Source organism: Paramormyrops kingsleyae, chromosome 6 (genome assembly GCF_048594095.1).
Source record: "Paramormyrops kingsleyae isolate MSU_618 chromosome 6, PKINGS_0.4, whole genome shotgun sequence".
NCBI classification, from domain to species: Eukaryota; Metazoa; Chordata; class Actinopteri; order Osteoglossiformes; family Mormyridae; genus Paramormyrops; species Paramormyrops kingsleyae.
Genome location: NC_132802.1, coordinates 23,716,857 through 23,738,139, shown reverse-complemented (window position 1 = coordinate 23,738,139; position 21,283 = coordinate 23,716,857). Strand labels below are relative to the sequence as shown.

Below are 21,283 nucleotides of genomic sequence, written 5' to 3'. Positions count from 1 at the left end.
TGGACAGACATGTAGAATGAGGAAGATCAACATGATTGACTTCTGCAGTGAAACAAGTATGTCAGTATTCTGCTTTGATAGGTTTTTTTTTTTTTTTTAAAGAAAAATTAAATGGTCAACGTGTTCAGGAGATTGTGTGCTCTGAGCATAGCGTCCTATGTCACCTGCCATACTAAACACACGCTCTGAAGGTACGCTAGCTTGTGAGCTACTTATAAATGACCAAGTAAAAATGATCTACCTACCATAAAAATGCAAAACATATATTTATGTATAAAATATTGAGTTTTCTTTAATATTAATTATTATTATTAATTTCCCTTTGGGATGAATAAAGTATTTTTGAATTGAACTGGGATTTTAGTTCCTTCACCTTTCTATTTCTCAGCTCGGTTTTCAGAGGGAAGTTAATGTCATAGTTTCTATGAACAGTCCGAAAATGCCACTCCCTTCTTCGGAATAGCAACGGTAGACTGACAGATGAGGCAAATGCACTTTGAATATGACATGGTGGAAAAAAAACAGTCCTCCTCCCATTCCGTATGGAAGTGGCAAGTTTTTGGCTTCTTACTTGGTCCAGCTCCCCCATTCATTCTTATACCCTTTCTTAAGTTTAGTAGAAATAAATTGGAGGCTAACTAGGCGACTCGGTAGCTTGCAGCAGCTGGCTGAACGCGTCATCCATCCTCTATTTTTTATGCCATACGATCTACACACACTACCTTTGCAATCGACCAGTAGGTCGCGATCGACGTATTGGGCATAGACCATGTATACGTCGGAGTGTATCATGAAAACAATACTGGAACAGGCGAGAAAATAAAAACGCATGTATCTATATTTATGCGGTCACATCGATGCATCGGATCGTTTGCTGTTGAATCGATATATCGATACAAATCAATGTATTGTTACATCCCTAGTAGTTAGTACACCGACTACGGAGACCACAGAGCTTGCACTCGGCTGAGTGTCGGACACATGGCAATCTTTAAATATAACGCCATGTTGACAGCTTAAATGCTTAAGCATATTACTAGTGTTACCACCCTTGGAGGTGACAATGACTTTGCATTGATTGCACACTGCACAATGGTCGTCCTTCCTTGTAAAATGCAACCATGCCCTGGACCACTTCCTGCGCTCCATCATGTGCAGTCGCGGCATGCAACGTCATTTCGCAAGACACGAAAAGTCTGGATAAATCGTTAGAGGAATCGGAAGTGTACGATTCCGGTTCTTCGCAACAATAAGAACTGGTTCCAAATCGGAACCGGTTCTCGATTCCCATCCCTATACACAAGGGACAAGACCGGAAACCAATATTGGATAGCCATGATCTTCAGGTGCTCAGGCGACACTGCATAAAACACAGACACGATTCTATAGGGGACATTATTGCATGGGCTCAGGAACACTTCAGAAAACCATTGTTTCTGAACACAGTTCGTCGCTGCATCCACAATTGCAGGATGAAACTCCATGCAAAGAAGAAAACTTATTTAAACATGGTCCAGAAATGCCTTCGACTTCTCTGGGCCCGAGCTCATTTAACACGGACTGAGACAAAACATAAAATTGTCCTGTGGTCTAACGAATCAAAATGTCAAATTCTTTTTGGAAATCACGGATGCAGCATCCTACGGGCGAAATAGGAGAGGGACCAGCTTGTAATCAGAGGACAGTTCAAAAGTCAACATCTGTGATGGTATGTGGAAGTGCTGAACGATATATATATATAGGTTTTGGAGCAACATATGCTTTCATCCAGACGACGTATTTTTCCAGAGAAGGTATATTTGAGCAAGACAATGCCAAACCGCATTCTGCTCGTATTACAACAGCATGGCTCCATGGTGGATGAGTCCGGGTGATAGACAGGCCTGCCTGCAGTCCAGATCTGTTACTCATTGAAAAGTCTGCCGCATCATGAAACGAAAAGTACGACAAAGGAGACCCCAATGAGCAGTTGAAAATCTACATCAGGCAAGAATGGGATTTCACTTTCAAAACTCCAGCAACTAGTCTCCTCAGTTCCCAAACATTTACAGAGTGTTATTAAATGAAAAGATGATGGGACACAGTGCTACACATCCCAACTTTTTTGAAATGTGTTACTGGCATCAAATTCAAATTAAGCATATACAGTATTTGTCATAAAACAAAAAAAAATTCTCAGTTTCAACATTTTATATGTTGTCTTTGTTCTATTTTCAATGAAATGTGGGTTTATATTTGTAAATCACTGCATTCTGTTTTCATTTACATTTTACATGGGGTTGTGTAAGCTTATATTAAAAAGCAGAAGGAAGAAGCTTTAATCGGCCTATCATCACATGACTGCTAGAGAAGAGGATGCTGTTTTTAGAATGGCCAATGCACATGATGGATAGCATCTTATTCAACCAAACATGGCTGCATGCTGAATGGGTGATGCGGTATAAATACTTGTGAACACTTTCAAGAGCTTTCAGCAATTTTCTACATCACATCATTATACCAGCCATTAAACCAAACACAGAAGCCCAGCTGAAACTTGAAAAAGCCTGACATCGTCTTGGAAACTGAACTCATTCTTTGGTCTGCAAGTGCAATAACCAGAAGATATTTTATAATTAAACTGCATTAAACATTTTATTATTTATTAGAGGTGGGAACTGGCGGAGACCTCCTGAATCAATATAATATCAATATTTGCTTACCAAATTCGATATGTATGATGCATAATGTTTTTGCTGAAGAGCAGTCCAGCTCCACATTTAAAGTAAATTCCCGTTTACATTTCTTTTGGTTCAGAATGCACAATGAAACGAATGACTACATTTCTTTACACAGGCGAAAACTGAATTCACAAGTAGGTATTCAATGCGGAAAACATTCAGCTAATTGTGACTGTGAATTGGTTACAGCTAGTGCTGGAGAGACCCTCCCATGTCACTCAAATGACAGTGTGGGAACATTTGGGTTTTCTAATAAATTACACCAACATGGACTAGGGCTGTCACTTTTTTCAAAAATTAAGTTTGAGCAAATTTCTACGAAGCCCCTAAGAGGTTGGGGCGGGAAAAAAAATTTTGAAATAGTTTTGCGTTCCCTTGCAATATTTTTGCGATCCCACTACACTTGCCCACTTGCTATTTGTTGCAATGTGACAGCAACGATAAACCTGAATAACAGCTGTCTTGCTTGAAGACACTGGTGGAAAATGGACACAGAGTGCAATTATTAATAAATACGTATGAAAACATAATATGAAAGTTCTATAGTGCGCATTGTACCTCATAGATTAATGCTTAAAGCACATGTCACTGGAAATGTCTGTATCATTTATGTTTATACTGTACTTACTGTACTAGTCCAGCTGTCTTGCTTACTGTCACTGGCAGTGAATAGATACTGCGCAATTATTAAGAAATACATATAGAAACACATAATATTAAAGTTGCATGATGTGCATTGTGCCCTGTAGTTTAATGCTTGTTATTATTGGAAAAATTTTGCCAGGGAACACAAAATTATTAAAAAAAAATATATTTCCCCACCCTAAACGCTTAGGGGCTCCGTAAATTTCAAATGTCATGCAATTTGTTGGAATGTATTTGAATACTTGTGAACCCCCCCCCCCCCAGGAAAAAAAAAAAAACACAGCACAGAATCATTCTTTTCAGTATTTTATTAACAGCCTGTGTAACATCACATTTTTACGGAACTCCTAAAAGGTCAGGGTGGGAAAATATTTTTTGAAATAGTTTTGTGTTCCCTCTCGATAGTTTTGCAATCCTTCACAAAAGTTTTGCGTTACTAATAATAACTGTACTGTGTCAGTTTGAAGTAGAAAACATATAATTAATGAACTAATAAGTATAAACCTAAATGATTTATTATAATTATATGTGTGTTTATAGCCTATTTATTAATTACACTGTGTCCATTGACTGCCAGTGACTGTAAACAAGACAGCTGGGCTATTAAACATGAAGTACACACATAAACACTGAAATACATTATATCCCCACATACACATACATCATCAAATACATGTAAAACCACATATTAAAGGTACATGGTGTACATTGTCCCCACAGTTTAATGCGTAAAGCACACTTTACAGGACATGCCTGTATTATTTAAGTTTATCCTTGCTGTCACATTGCAGCAAATAGCAAGTGGGCAAGTGTAGTGGGATCGCAAAAGTATTGCGAGGGAGCACAAAACTATTTCAAAAAACATTTTCCCACCCTGGCCTGCTCAGTAGATGGCAAACAACAAAATCACAACAAAATGTCCAATGCACTTATAGGCTACAGTCACACTTAAAAATTCGAATGGATTACAGTTCGAATATGAATTTTTCTCTTCACGTTCAAGGGAATGTTCAAATATTAGCTGAAAAGTTACAGCCCTAACACCGACAGAGAGAGCAGCCTATAAGACCAAGATTGTCTGAAAGCTCAAGATCTGTTATACTGAACCCAGGTGTATTACTTGAAGAACATCCAACATCCAACTAATTGATGATATCATTGAAGGTCCTTTTGCCAGGAAAGTCAGAGGGGTAAATAAATAAATACAGGCTATAAGGCTTGACTCAAGTCACACTCAGTCTCAGTTTTTATGACTTAAGAATGCCGCGTTCGGTCTGAAACCGGCTTTAGCCTATTAAGGACCATGAATGAAACCCGTCCACGCTAGCTTTCCAGGCAGCGAAATGTAATGAGGAGAGGGTGTACGAGTGCCTTCGGGCTGTGCCCATGAATGATTGCTCCAGACATATAACAATACTCAGTAGTACAGAATTCAGGATTTAGTTCATTATAATTGTTATGATGCAGTATTATTTGCATTTGTTTTGTTTATACATAAAAAAAGAATCTAAACCTTTGGTTTGGTTTAGGGTTCCTAATTGTGTCTCCCAACTGCAGCAAACCATTGCTGTACTCATGTCTGTCTGTTTATTTTATAGAATCCAACGTTAGGGCAAAAAAAAATTAATTTAAACTGAGCTGGTGCTGGAAAAGTCTCTGTTCTGTGCCAGATTCACACATGTCAGTCCCTTAAGAAAATCAGGCCGCATTCAACTGGGCAAATATATTACAATTAACAAACATGACCAGCATAACTGCATTAAACTGGGCTGGTCTAGCCAATGTGGAGTAAAAGAAATATTTTTTTAACTCTTGTTGAAGAATAGTGATTTGTAACTGACTTGATTTTTCCCCCACCCTCATATATACATTCAGAATGCTTATCTCTTACTTATACTCTATAAGCTTAGATGTAAATAATAAATAAAAATAACATGATCTTTTATTTTTAAGGGGAACCAAGAGATGGAGGCCCTGCTGTTCCAGCCAATCATGGTGCTCTCAGCCTTTCGTCCACACAGCCCTGTTGATCCTGCATGACGGTGTTAATGATCTTCATGATCACAATAATGCTGGCAGCACTGCAAGGAAGATTTGAACCCTGCTGATCAAAGCAAGCCAGCCCCGAGCACTGCAGCAGCGTGGCTAAAAGTCAATCACATCTCACATATGGAAGAACATCACCATTTTTTTCCAGAAGTCCTTGACCTTTAAACAGACATTTTATATTGACACCAAAAATGAAAAAAGTCATGATGCAATTGTCTTTCATGGCTTATGTCAAATAAGTGAATCTAAGTGAGTTTGCGTGTATTTGCATGCCCAATTTTCCATTAGTTAAAGATAATAACCTAAGCATACTGATTATTTACAACTTCCCTGCTAAGAGAAACTTTCTGACTGCATAGCAGCTAAACGGCAGGGGAAGTAAGACCAGCCAGTTGCCCAGCCCAAGCCACAGGAAACTGCCACCAGTAAAAGACTCATTTAGCCATTTCTGATAAAGAGGAATGCTTTGCTGCAAAAGTCATGATTACTATACTCTACTACATATTCCATACATGCTAAAAAAAACATCATTCAAGCATTCATCAGTCTTGCTGTAACTTATACAAATATAAATTCATATTCCAATTGGCTGATCCTGAGCAGAGTCTGAGTCTCATGCAAATATTAAAAAAAAAAAAAACATTTAACCAAAGCCAATACATGTTATGAACATGCACAGTAAATCTAGATTTTCTGAGACTGTTTTGTACCTGTGAAATTATGTATATTCCGTGTATTGTTTTGTGTTACATGTGATAAAAAATACCAATGTCTAATCTAGGTTTCAGTTTCACGTGTTCTCTACAAACTGATTTTATCTTCATACAGGTATATTTTTCATCAGAAACCCTAGCTCTTACCGGTGACATTGCTTTCCATAGATGAAGGCCGCTTAAGCAGAAATCAAAAATTTCAGAAATAAATAAATAAATAAATAGTTTAAACAACTCCGTTAAAAATTATTGCTACAGCTTAGAATACTGATTTCTGACTGTGTTTCAATTTTCTTGGTGAAAGTTCTAAAATATCATTCCTGTTCTTCCAAATTATATAAAATATATAAATTTACCAAATGCATTGCTCAGTTTACAGTAACTTACAGAACCTTGACATCAACACATATAATTTTAAAAACAGGCCATCTTATCATATTATAGAGACCTAAATTCTTCAGTGATAAAGTTCAGCTATTTCTACCCTGGAATTATCTGCCGCCTATGCATAGAAGCTGAGTGTCTGGCTAAATTTAGGAAGGTAATTAGGCAAGCCCTCATTAGGCTATATTCTGCCCTCATTAACTCTGACAAATTCTGATAGCTGCTAAGGCTTAAGAATTATTACTTTTTAACAAACCTGTTTGTTAATGTGAACATCTACAAAATTAAATAACCATGATTGATGTGCACAGTGTTAGTAGTTAAAAGAACAGTTTACCAGTTAAAATAATGTACATGCATGTTACATTTACCAGTCTGAATATAAGAAAGGGATGGTGTAACAGGATAACTAAATCATCAGCAGTTCTCTGTATATGAGCAAAATAAAAAGGATAATGAATCTATTTTTAGTCCGTTTTGGCTATGTAACAATGAAAGTGGTTAAGCATGTAACAGACAGAAGACACTGCCAGAATTCCATTACGTCTGTATCAGAACTCATCTATTTAAAAAAAATCATTAGAAAAGACAGCTATATTGTACATCTGTAAGACAAGTTTAAGTAAAGTTAACTGTGAATATGAACACCATGCATTTGGAGAAAACATTAAACATTAAATACAGTTTCAACTTGAGCTTGACTCAAATGTTCTAAGAGGGGATGTGATCTAAAATGACAAGCATGGAGTGTTATCCAAATAAAATACTGTATATGTGATACACAAAAATGCAGGTACAGTACTCGATTATAAAATGTGCATACAATATACATCATCAGTAAGGAATTGTAAATAACCAATATAACTTTTAATCCAAAAGAAGCTGTGTATAACAACTATTATTATTATTTTATTCAAAAGTAGAGGAAAAATATACATTGTATACCAAATATTGAATCTCAAGAAATAAGTATAAAGTGGTTAACTATTTACTGACAAAACCTGCAACTCAGGTTATACGTCTGCCTTTAGTAAAGAAAGGCATGCATTCATGCCCTTCAAATTAGTATTTAATTCACAGTAGCCATTTTTTTGCCTTGATTGTTTGTTGTCAGTCTTCAGTCTGCATCTCCTAGGTAAGCAGAAGCATCATGCCTTATATATATTTTCAATTTAAGGTACAAGTTAGTACCACTCCCAATAAAACAAAGAAATAACTTCTTGTTCTCAACACTAATGTAATTTTTATCTTCCAAACCACATAACAAAACATTCTGGCCATGGCAGTATACTGTAGGAACATCTCTCTTACAAAATGAAGAGCAAGACCAAAAATCTAGCCAATACTAATTAAACAGAAATGAGATTCTATCTGCCAATCTCAAGTTGGACACACTATAGCAGAACACATGTGCATCAATGTGGTCAGTGAGATAGGCAGTTTCAAATTGTACCACAGGCATTCCACCGGGCTGCAGAACACTAAAGGACTTAAGTGATTTACAAAAAAAAACCTCTATATTTTCAAGTCACGCTTGTTTTATGACCACCTGATGTTCAAACATTCTGATCGCATCAGAGAAAAAAATAGAAACAGTCGCTCAATCTACCTCCACCCCCCACCCTCAGTAAGTTACTGTATGCTGATCAGTGAAACTGCAGAAGGTACACTGGTCTGCGGTCACCAAAAGTCTGGGAACTCCTAGCTTATACAACAGTATCCACTGTTTCAGATTTATAGTTTGCACAGTTTGTAAACAAAAGCACCCAGCTTACAGGGCAAAAACTAATTTTTATGAATCACTGGATGATGGCAACAATAACCTCAATGTTTTACCACAAATCTCAGCACCACTGTTCAATAACTTCACCGTAACCATCACACCAAACTACACAAGTAATGCAGCAGTTCCAGAAACCTAAACAAATAACCCTGGCACATATGCATTGCAGAACTTCCAAGGACAATATAACTAATGCGGCGTGGATTTGCAGATATAATTTCCATTGTTGTCAGCAGATTTTTGTTTCCACTCAAAATTCTCCTTTTTTGAATGCTCTGCAGCAAATGTGAACCCAGTGGTTTGCAGGAAATATTTCTGCAGTACTTGGTCGTGTGGTGTTGGACAATCTCCCCCTGCCAAAGAAGCAGTTTTGTCCATTTCAACAACAGGATACTTTACTAGACCAATTCAGACTAACTAAACCCACAGTATTATCCATTTTATACATTATTGTCAGACTCACTACATGAAACACTGTAAAGCAGCATTACTGCTTATGTTATAAAGCCTGAACTGAACACATTATTAAACAGTATGCTGGAACATTCAAAAGTGAAAGTAAAAATTGTACGCTATCTGAGACTGAACACCCACCCATATCTCACAGGAAGGGCCTTTTAAGCTACGAAGTGTGATTTAAAACATAAGGACGCCTTGAGAGTCTGGTGTGAAAAGGAAGCTCAGGGCGTATTGCTGTTACTACCCTCAAAAAGTATGAAGCTCAGCCAAAGAGACGGGCAACCTGCTGTCCCTCTAGCAATCACAACAGGGCATGAAAGACAACTAATGGACAAATGTAATAAAACAAGCTAGTCACCAAACGACTCCAGCATGCAGAAGATGCCATATGGCCAGGATACACGACTGACTGGCTTAAAGAGATTAAAAAACAGACAGCATAGAGTGTGACATAATCCTTAAAAATATCTTTTGACTTGTACAGCAGTCCATGTGGGAACACTTACTGACTTGATTGTGAATTCATTTAACGGAGAATATGATTTTTTAAACAGACCACAGTTATAAGACCGTTTATGTTGTAATCCTATCACTCCAGTAATGCATATGATTTGGAGGTCATTTAACACGGCACAGTTTCGGAAAACAGTGTCTTTCAGGGCATGGCTTGCTGTCTCTGTTGCACCACACGACCTGGGTCCCGGGTTCGAATCCTGCCCACACTCTGTGTGAGTCTGGACTTTGCGTGCTTGGGGGATGGTGTGCAGGGGTAGGGCTCTGTGCCCATGAATGGAAGGTCGCCAGTTCAAACCCTGTGGTTGGCAGAGTGAATTCACTGTTGAGCCCTTGAGCAAGACCTCCAGTTGCTTCATGGACTGACTGACCCTGCTTTCTCAACTGTACATTGCTTTGCATAAAAGTGGCTACTAGGGCTGTAACAGTACATCTATTTTGATACACACAATGAAACAAATGAAGACATTTATTGACATGGACAAAACCGAAATTCACAGGTAAATTGTGGCTATGAGCGAGTTACGGCTAATGCTGCTTAGTCGATCATAATCGGCGGTTTGGGAACATTCTGGTTTCCCAATAACGTACAGTACACCAGCGCTGGTTATAAAACCAAGACAGCCTATCAGCTCTGCTCAACCAAACTCGGCTATGCTGCTGGAAGCACATCCAACGTGCTCACTCATTTGAGAAGATCATCAGAGTGTGTGTACATCAGGAGGAAGCCAGAAACAGCCTCTGCAAGGTAGTCTGCCCATGGCGTTTACGGCACTTTTGCCAGGAAATTCAGACTGGGCTAAAAAATTAATTACAGCTCTAAGGGTGCTTATCGCTATAGATATATGGCCATACTCAACAGCAGAGAACATGAGATTTAGCTCATTACAATTGTTATGATGCTATATTTATATTTTCACAGATAAGTGTTCATTTTTGGGCTTCTGAAATGTGCTTCTGATACAGTTCTCTATAACTCTCTTCTTCACATATTGATTGATGAAGTCATATTAAATTCCATACCAGGGCTGAAAGCCCTGCAGTCCATTGCCTGCATTTACACTGCCTGATGCATTGACATAAATTAATGGTCATAAAATGCAGGTGTGAAAATGAGACCCTGAGAAGGTTTATCGGTGCCTGTTGGGCATGTGATCAGCAAATGCAAACCAGCATCCGATAATAAAATAACATCTTGAAACTGAAGCCATCAAGAATGCATTTGTAACAGGTCACATGCATGTTCTCATAAGGTTACTATAAGGCCGGTGTCATCGTATGAAGTAACCATTATTTCAGTGATGTATTCATGTGAATTATTGAAATGATTGTGTAACGTCTTATCTACAGAAAGTGATCATCAATAAACCATTTAACCATGCCTTTCATAGCAACTTACCATCTATACGGCTGCGGTGAAATAAAGTGAAGCTAACGATGATTTAATAATATAAATAAATAAATTCATTAACAAAAAATGTATTAGATCTATATGCTCATTAATGAATTTAAAAAACTACGGTTTTTAGAGTGATTATATCAGGGTTTTTATTCAAATGTGCAGATATAAACCTCGATTCTAGTCCCTTGTTTATGGGGTTTCCATGTCCGACCCACGTTTGACCTCTGCATTGTTGGCAGATACTGATGAAAACAAAATACAAAAATAAAAGTAAAAATACGACAAAAAATGCATCTATATATTAAAATCAAGTTTGTTGAATTAGAAATTCTGCCTCACTTTATGATGGATCTAAAAAAGAGCAAGATACCTATTCCTATTTATATATTCATATTACTATTTAACCATCTTACTAATAAGTACACCTAGTGCTTTTCACTTCCGAGGCAGCTATGTTCATTTCATAAATTAACATTTTTTTATATTAAAAATCAATAATTGCAATCCTCTTTTCACAGCGCCCTTGTAAACAATTTCATTGAAACAATGATGGTGTTGTGGCTCAGAAGTGAACGCTGGCCACAGATGCAAGAAAGAAAGAGAGAAGAGTTCACACTAACAGAAAAAAAGATAAAAATGTGTACCTTTGCTTGTCACTGGGGCTTTACCTTTGTAATTGTACCTTTTAAGGTACAAAAATGGATCTGAGGAACATCCCAAAGGTACAAACAGCATTGATGTACCATCAATGGTACGGAAATGTTCCTCAGAGTCAATTTCCGTATACCTTAAAAGGTACAATGACCTAGAGCTAAGGGTACAATTGGCAGACCCTTGAGGGTACAGCCCCAGTGACAAGCAAAGGAATACATTTTCACCCTTTTTTTCTCAGAATGTAGCAAGCACTGTATGCAGTGTACAGGAATCCTGCACAACTTTAACCCCAAATCATTTTTCAAGTTTTTTATACATGAATCTAATTCATTACACAGCATCTATCCATCGCCACTGATCCAGCGTAGAGTTTCAAGGTCATTACGCATCATTACAGTAAAAAAATAATTAACCTACACGATCAGAAAAAAATTGTGCAATTACTTGTCACTGGAGCTGTACCCTCAAAGGTCTGTCATTTGTACCCTAGCTGTAGGTAAATGTACCTTTTAGTCTAATTTAAGGTACAAAAAAAGACCCTGAGGAACATTTTTTGTTCCACTGGAGGTACATTAATGTTGTTTGTACCTTGGGGAACAAAACTGTACCAAGGCTGTACCTTTTTTTCTGATAGTATAATGCAGGGGGGGGGGGGAGTCTTATCCAGAATGGGCCGTTGTGTATGTGTGTTTTCTCTCCAACTACCCAATTATATTACTAATTAGAGGACTGATTGGCTGAGGAGTCCTCACACCAGGGTTTGAACAGCTTTAGGTTATCCCAAAAACCTGCATACACACCAGCCCTTTGCAGATATAGATTGCCCACCCCTGGTATATAGCATCTATGTTGTTGTTCGAAAACTGTAAAGTCTACTTCCTTACTGGGGCTAATATACAACGTTTGCGTTGAGGCAGGATATAATATGGTGTTAGTGCCATGAGTTCATGAAGACCAAGCTATATAGTGAACACTTTCAAAACATTCACATACAGAAATACATTTGGGGTGGTATACACAGTGTGTGTCAAAGTCAAGCCCCAGTCGCCAGTGATCTTCATCCTCTGGGGCCATGTTTGTGTGTCACAGTACCACCGGAGCAGGTATGGCCACTATGAAAAGGCACATATTACACTTCACCTAGTAAACGATACTTTACTTATTTGCGCTTAGCCATTGAAATGAACAGAGCTCACTTCGCTGCCAAGTCAGGGCTTGCCTAGTTATTATTAGTAGTAGTAGTAGTAGTAGTAGTAGTAGTGTTATTAGTAGTAGTGCATACTAATATATGGGATATTTTATATAACGTATTTTAAAATATACAACTGTTCTAAGATATATAAAACCGTGATTAACGTGCATTCTGAATTTTTTTCTTCTTTTTTTTTGATTTCGTACAATAAGGATATCAGGTGCCTGTATGTCAAAATGTAAGATACTGCCCTCAATCTGTCTCGAGTTTCTCTGAGTTTCAGTTACGTAGAAGCGCTTCATGTTTCTTTTGCAATTCAGCCGATTTTTTTCACTCTCCCTCGAGCTTCATCCCATCTGCCCGCACGCGCAGCCAACCTCGCGGAGACGAGCAGCAGTGCGTGCAAAACCAGCATGTGACTTGCAAAAGTGACAAATCAAAAAACACTGTTAGCTATAAGTCAACGACAGCAAATGCTGCGGGTTAATATGCATATCCACTTTCAATACCTCTGCAAGTAAAACTTAAATATGTGATTTTATAAACCATAAAAACGGACATGAAAAATAATTTTGCAGACAGCACGAGATAAAAAAACAACAACAACTGAGTACCCCAATATATTTTTAATCCAGTACTACGTTTTCAATTCAATGCAGTGCCGTTTTCTCACAACACATTACCTGGCTGGGCATGGACAGAGAAAGAACGTGAAAATCTGTCTGATTATAAAAGGTCAATTGAACCTAGCATTTTCTTTAGGCAGAACGTTGCAGAAATAATCATACAGTAGCAATGAACAGTCTCCACTTTGCCTACCCTGGTAATGGCATCGAATGAATCACTGATGGGTATTAACTAAGCCAAACTCAATTTCTAAATAAATACCTAATACGAAGTATATTCGAAAATTTCAAATGCCATAAACTTAATTCAGGCCTTCGTCTTACAGATATCTGGGTCTTAAGTAAAGTCCCATAGTAATAAGGTTTCCAATCACTGCAGTCTCGCCTTAAAAGTACGGTAAGAAGTTATCCTAGTTATCTAAATTGTAATATTGACATACATCCTGGAGAGCGGTTTAACCATCTGTTCGTGTCTAAAGCACGACATAAACGAAAAATGAAGGACCAGCATAAGCATGCTGAACACTGACCTTTTACTTGCGTTTCGTAGTCCCCGATGATTTCTTTGTCCTTCTTAAACTTTTGGGTTGACATATTGAGATTAGGAAGCTGCGTGAGCTGCGAAACAAGCAAGGCTATTATCCGACGTTTCAGTATCTGAATACTAGGGTTGCCATCGTACACCAATCTGCAATTTCAGTCCTCTTTCTCGAATGACAAAAGCATTATCCGGGCAATGGACATCTTTCAGGTGCATCGGGTCTTTTTCCTACACGCTAACACGCTGCAGCAGACTTGTCAGTGGCCATAGGTGCGGGATTTGCACAGTTTTTACAATGCGATCTGCAAACGCTGTATCAAAGTGGCCCGATTCGCGGACGCGGACGTCACTTCGGATTCCGCCCACTGCTACCCTACATATTTTCAGGTCTCTGTGTACTGAGCTGTTCATGCGCCTAATCCTGCCATCATCCGCCGATACTGACACTACAGCAGCCGGAAAATGCTCACTCTTGCGTGAAAATGTTTAAAAAGTAAACCAGAGTTTATATTTAGCAATAATATATTTTCATTAAAATTAGGGCGTACATATGGTAGCTAATTATTAATGTGATACGTACACTGAGTGTGAGTACATGCTGTTATAAAATGCAAGTCCTGCAGACTTTTATATTGAGTATATATTTTGCAGTCGTTATGAGTGCAATAGCTGAAACTAATAATATACTGAGAATCTGTCAAATTAATAAAAAAAAAACTTGATATTTCGTGTTTCAGAACAAATTCATATACTTAGGCTTTCCCCCCTCTTCATTCAGAACAATTCTGTAAACAGACAAATACACCTCACCAATAGATATGGTGTAAATGTTAGTACTGTATTATTAGTAGTATGGACTGAAAGTTCAGAACGCATAGCTGGTGAAATAATAATACGTACAACCAACATTCGTAGTCGAGACTAGCTTGTATACTAGCTACATCTTAGGCTACGATCGACGTATTATTCCATAATAATCTCTAGTCACTGCCACTAAAACCCCACACATCTCCCCCTGATTAGGTACTTCTGTTGGTGACCACTAACGTAATTAATGTAGTGTATGTATTTAGTGTCTATGTATGTGTAGGAAAATGAAGGATGAATCGTTTCACGATCCACCCAGAAACATGCGATTTATTCAGAGTTGGTCAATTGAAGTACATCAAGAAGATATAGCGTCTTTTGTACAACAAGAATTTGAATTTATTTGCCAGAATTTAAATGTGTTAACCTGAACTTGAATTTCACTGCCTGAATATCAGAACGCGAATTTAAATACAGTCAAAATGTCAGCGCGGTGAGACATGCTCAGTGAATAAATTAACACAGTGGATATAAAAAGTGTACGCACCCCTGTTAAAATGCCACGTTATTGTGATGGAAAAAAGAAAATTGATACCACGATAAATTATTTAAAAACGTTCCGACCTTTAATGTGACCTATAACCTGTACAATTCAATTTAAAAAGAAACATCGGTTGGGGGGGGGGGGGGGATATAAAAAATAAAATATGTACAATTAGTTGGTTACGTAAGTGTGCGCACCCTGAAACTAATACTTTGTTGAAGCACCTTTTGATTTAATTACAGCATTCAGTCTTTTTAGGTACACACTATGGAATATTATTTGGCACTATACAACGTAGAACATAATCATTATTATATTATTTAAAAACATGCCAAATACTCATGATGTAATCATTAGAATGTAATCATCATAATGTAACCTTATGTTAGCCTCAAAGTTTCTGTTAGCTACTTTATGTTAGTTCTGAATGTATGAATATCCACCTTTATTTGTGTGATATCTTATCACTATGTTGAAGGACAAATATATTATTAACCCTCTAGTTAGTCAATGTGCAACAGGCTGAAGCTGCCAAGGTTTGCTACTGAAGGACGGGATTCACCTGAGTTTTCAACTGCCAAAAGTTCACGGCTGAGCATTTTTAAAAAACCAAGTGGAGATGTTCGGCCGAGGGACCAAACAGTAAAAGAAATGATTGACAAACTTATCACCTAGGGGTGTAGATTATGGGAGAAAGCAATGATTGTGAATGGTTGAAGGAATGATGATGCTTAAGTGACGAGATATTGTTAAATGATAAGAAAATGTATAAAATTGGTGTAAAACAGTATTGGACAACCTTGCCAGTGACCGGCCTTGGTTGTAACATCATTGTTGCAATAAAGACTGAATTTGGATCTACACAAGCGGCTTCTGACTTCTGATCAGACGGGGAAGGAAAAAAACCACAACAACACCTGCCATCAATTAGAGTGACTCTTATTAACCCCAAATAAAGTTCAGCTGTTAACATTGCTGCCAACCAAAAGAGTCAGCTATCCCTAGAGACTCCCAAGTCCACCAGAAAATCCTGCAAATACTGCAGGGGCCAGCGCTGCTGCTGCGGTCAGCATGCCGGAGTCCCCAGCGCTGAGTCCCCAGCATACTTGCACCCTCTGCCACATCCTCGTCCTCAGCTGCTGCAGGGGAGTTAGTTCTTGCCAGGAGGTGATACGGTGCTGGGCGATCCCTGTGCAGGACCACAGTCTTACGTGGCTTGGGCAGCCGCATGTGGTAAACCTCATCGGAGAGGGGCTCGAGGATCTCCTCCGGTGCCCTCCAATGGCTGTCCAGCTTGGGCAACCGTCCATGTTTATGGATGGGAGAGGACACCCAAACATGATCCACGATGTTGAAATCCTGCCCGTGGCTGCGTGGCTAGAAGGCGTGCTTCTGTCGGGTGGTCGCTGCACCCTGGTGTTGTTGAGGCAGCTCATATGCACCCCTCAGATGCTCTTGGAGGCACCACAGATTCTCCGTGCCCGGCTCCCTTGGTACCTGTGGTTCTGGGGGCAGCCCGAACACCAAGTCCAGCGGGGTGCACAACTCCTGCCCAAACTTCAGCACAGCCAATATGCACCAAGTGCTCTCTTGCACTGTGGTCCTGTATACCCAGAGGACCAGGGGCAGGTGGCAGTACCAGTCGTGCTGGTGTTGGGCAATCAGGAAGTCGAGCTGTGCAGAGAGCGTGCAATTTAAACTGTTTGGTCCTTTCTGGGCAGTGCACATGTCACACCAATGGACCATCAGCATGGAGTCCTGGCTGCAGGCAGGACAATAAAAGCAGCTCCACAATTTCCCAAGCATCTTTGCCACGGCTTCTGTTGTGCTATGCACCACCCGCAAGACCGTGTGTTAAAGGCTCTAGCAGGTGCAGCAGTTGTCACTTGCTACCCGGGCAACAGAAGCACTGGTACCATAGCCCATCGCAGTCCGCAAAGGCCCCCGACTGGAAATAGAGGGCCTTGGTCTCCGGGTCCAGTATGGAGACCTCCCTCTACTCTGGCTACCTCCCTGCCTGCAGCCAGTCCTTCACTCGGACCAGCACCGGATCCCTCGCCTGTTCCACACGCAGCTGTTGGCAGTCAGTGACTGCCAATGCCTTGCCGCTGCTGTTCTCCTGTGCTGCTCGACACAGCGGCAGTTATGGCAGTTGCGTGTCTCACAGGGGTGACGAGAGAAGGCATCAGCTTTGCTGTGGAACTTGCCCGACTGGGGCTGAACCTCAAAGTCGTACCCCAGCCCACACGGCAGCTGTCCCTCAGGGTTACTGAAGCTCGGTAACCAGGTGAGACATGTGGTCAGTGCAGATGCCTGCCTGTTTCAAATATTTATTTGTTTTTAAATCACTGCATGGTCAAGCTCCTTCATACATTTCTGACCTTCCGCAAACTTATTGTCCACGCAGACCACTGAGATCAGCAGACCACCAACTTCTGGTAGTTCCAAAATCTAGACTGAAGCAAAGAGACAATCAGGCATTTGTAGCCATTGACCCCAAGCTGTGGAATGACTTACCCTCTATGTCACTCTCCTGTGATGTCATCTTTTAAATCTCATCTCAAAACATATGTTTATTCCTTAGCTTTTAACTCAGTTTGAGAGCCTTTTTATTGTCCATTTAAGAATTGTCCAATTAGAAATTGACTTTATTAATTACTTATTTCTATGTCATGTCTATTTTCTCTATTGTTTGTTTCAAGACCATTTTATTTGACTGGGAATAGATCCCAAGAGTTAGCTGCTGTTGGAGCTGTGGTTGTTTTTGGTGTACTGTCCATGTGCTTTTGTTTAATGTATTTGTATCTCTTTGTCAATTATATATGTGATTTATGAATCTTATTGTTCTGCACTTTGGTCGACTGTAGTTGTTTAAAATGTGCTTTATAAATAAACTTGAACTTGAAATAAAGCAGCCATAAAAGCATTTCACCCAACTATATCAACAGACTTTTTTTTTTTCTCCATTTATGATCTCAAAACACATGGAAGTTTTTTTTCTCTTTATAAACAATCAAAATCTAAAACCTATTCTGCAAATGGCTGTAAGTCCGACAACCATTGAAAGTATGTGCAATACCTGGAAAGATCTGTTTTAAAGCAATAGCCTAACGACAAAAGAAGAAACTAATTGCAAATTACAATATGTTTAATTAACATGTGAGCCATTTGGCAATGATTTAAAACACAATGAACCTGTGTGAAGTTTGGCCCCCATATGTTTCAGATTTTAACCAAACTGGTCTTAATCATCTGTGCCGGCTAGCGCCTTTGAAATTTGTGCTGTTTCAGTTTTTACATGGTGATGTCACCAGCATGAAGCTGGACCCCCATTTGCATCCAAACAACAGCACAAACAATCGGTTTGGTTGAAATCTGAAGCAAATGGGGGGAAATAACCCTCAACTTCCAGTCAAGCCAAGCCTTAGGCCAGATGCCTTTTATAATGTAAATAGTCAGAGGTTCAGTCAGTTCTCCTTTTACAGTGCTTGGCATATCATGCAAAAAAAGAGAAAAAAGCCCAGAGGAAATGATGGGTTAGCAAATGTCTGTTGTCTGTACCTCTAAGAGACTAATTCCATATTTTGTCTGGAGTACAGTAGAGAAACAAATACATACAGTGACGCCTAGAACAAAAAGAAAAAATACTGAAGTTAATAGTTACATTTTAAATATTTTATTTAACACGGTATAGAGCGTTAACAGGTCATGATGAATAAAGGTCATATGGTAAAGACCATTATGCATAAAGATGTGATTACGCCCATTAAAATAGTAATAGATGATATTCATAGGTCAGATTCATAGAATAAATGATACAGTTATCTTAATGGGGTATATCTCAGGTGTACATGAGGTTTGTGTGTCTAAATATAGAGAGTTTCTATTTGAGAGAAAAAAAGAGTTCACAATTTAAATGCCGGGAAGTCCTACAGGACACATACAGATTCCAGCTGTTTAACAGGAGAATTTGGGACATTTCCTAATAAATATTATTAAATAGTCCTCCATTGCTGTCATTGGGAAAAGGAGAACACCCACCTTAAGAGTGAATCTTAGGTGAAATGTCTTGTCTTTGAACATGAGGCTTGTAGGACATCCTACACCTTGAGGGTCATACTGAACCAAAAATACATGAATGGATTCTGTTGTTTAACACAGAGGGACATGGTATAAAAAAAAAAATGGCATGGTACACTTTTCATGAGAAACTGGATGTTGTAGAATGTCAGAAACCTTTTTATAAATCTCACAGGCCCATTCATGCTGTTTTTAGAATTTCAGGGTTTTATTCAAATATTAAACAAATGTAAAACATAAATAAATGATATTCACTGTATATTTCCTCAGACATTTTTCAAGTATACAATTGTCACGTCATGGTGGGAGAAGGATGGCCCAAATGCAGGCTGTCAGCAGGTATAAGCCATCGCGAGGAAGTTTATTGTGGAAACCAGGCAGGGCAGCACATGTAGACAGGTAACAATGACTGAACAAGAAGCACAGCCCTAAGAGACGCTAATATACTTGACTAACAAAGGAGTAAATGCAAGGCAGCTGTGGCTGGTTAACAAGGGCAGGGACAAGGGGTAAGACTAACAACCTTCCGGCGCGGCCGATTAGAAGCCACACTCGAGGGAAACGCAGGGAGCAGAGAAGCAGGGAGGGGCTGGACATTACAACAATTACCTATACAAAAACCCCTTGTCATATACACTAAATTCTGTTTTCTTCTTCAGTTAAATATCTACAGAAAATGGTTTGACTTTGGAAATGTATTGTTATAGCATATGAGTTCACAATAAAAATACTGAAAAGACAAGTATGTGTACAAATCTTTTGTCATGCAGAAAATTATGACGACTTTTTGAGGGGGATTGAGTACCGATCCCCCAGCACAATGAAGGAAGACCAGCACCCCCATTCATTAGCTTTTTGTTGCCCACGCCTTGGTGTATTTGCGATTACTTGTGATTATTTGACTCTTGGTGACTTCTTTTTGGATTGGATTGGAGTTTATTTTGGTATTCATTAAGTGTATTTGTACTTTGACTCCGTTTTCGGCTGAAGGATTGCAGGGAGTGGCTGCCATTTATTTTCTTGAGTGGGTATCATTTTGTCTCTGTTTTTGTGGACAGTTAGGCAGTTAGGTTACCGATTATCTTTTGGTTCCAGTTTTTCGTTTGGTTTAGGGGTAGTCTTAACTGGGGTTCACTTAGCTCACTTGTTTTGTTTCTTCTTTTGGCCAGTGCTGCTCCTGAAGTTCACCCTGGTCTTCTGTATCCCTGATTTATCTAAAGTTATCTAAAACACAACTCCAGCTTCACTGTATTGCATCCCCTTTACTCTCTCTCCCTTCCCATTCTCTGTTCTGTTTAGCATTTGCTCGACCCTACAGTCATGGCCAAAAGTTTTGAGAATGACACAAGTATTGGTTCTCACAAAGATTGCTGCTTCAGTGTTCGTAGATCTTTTTGTCAGATGTTTCTATGGTATGCTGAAGTATAATTGCAAGCATTTCATAAGTGTCAAAGGCTTTTCTTGATCATGCAAAGAGTCAATATTTGTGGTCTTGGCCCTTCTTTTTCAAGACCTCTGCAATTCAACCCTGGCATGCTGGCAATCAACTTCTGGGCCAAATCCTAACTGATAGCAGCATATTATTGTATAATCAATGCTTGGAGTTTGTCAGAATTTGTGGGGTTTTGTTTGTCCAGCTGCCTATTGAGGATTGACCACAAATTCTGGGGAGTTTCCTGGCCATGGACCCAAAATGTTGATGTTTTGTTCCCCTGAGCCACTTAGCTATCACTTCTGCCTTATGGCACGGTGCTCCATCATGCTGGAAAAGGCATTGTTCATCACCAAACTGTTCTTGGATGTTTGGGAGAAGTTGCTCTTAGAGGATGTTTTGGTACCATTCTTTATTCATGGCTGTGTTGTTAGGCAAAATTGTGAGTGAGCCCAGTCCCTTGGCTGAGAAGCAACCCCACAAATGAATGGTCTCAGGATGCTTTACTGTTGGCATGACACAGGACTGATGGTAGAGCTCACCTTTTCTTTTCTGGACAATCTTTTTTCCGGATGCCCCAAACAATTGGAAAGGGGATTCATCAGAGAAAATGACTTTACCGCAGTCCTCAGCAGTCCAATCCCTGTACGTTTTGCAGAATATCAGTCTGTCCCTGATGTTTTTCTTGGAGAGAAGCAGTTTTTTTGCTTCCCTTCTTGACACCAGACCATCCTCCAAA

The 21,283-nt window shown here is 39.2% G+C and overlaps 1 protein-coding gene across 1 annotated transcript in view; it reads right to left on the bottom strand.

The window, feature by feature from the left end:
- Window positions 1-14,076, bottom strand: part of LOC111840565 (SLIT-ROBO Rho GTPase-activating protein 3-like) — a 66,270-nt gene extending 52,194 nt beyond the window's left edge. The window contains exon 1 of the mRNA XM_023805526.2: window positions 13,671-14,076. Within this exon, the coding sequence (XP_023661294.1) occupies window positions 13,671-13,734 (64 nt within the window). The 5' untranslated portion in view covers window positions 13,735-14,076. The remainder of the gene's footprint in view (window positions 1-13,670) is intronic.
- Between the last annotated feature and the right edge of the window lie 7,207 nt (window positions 14,077-21,283).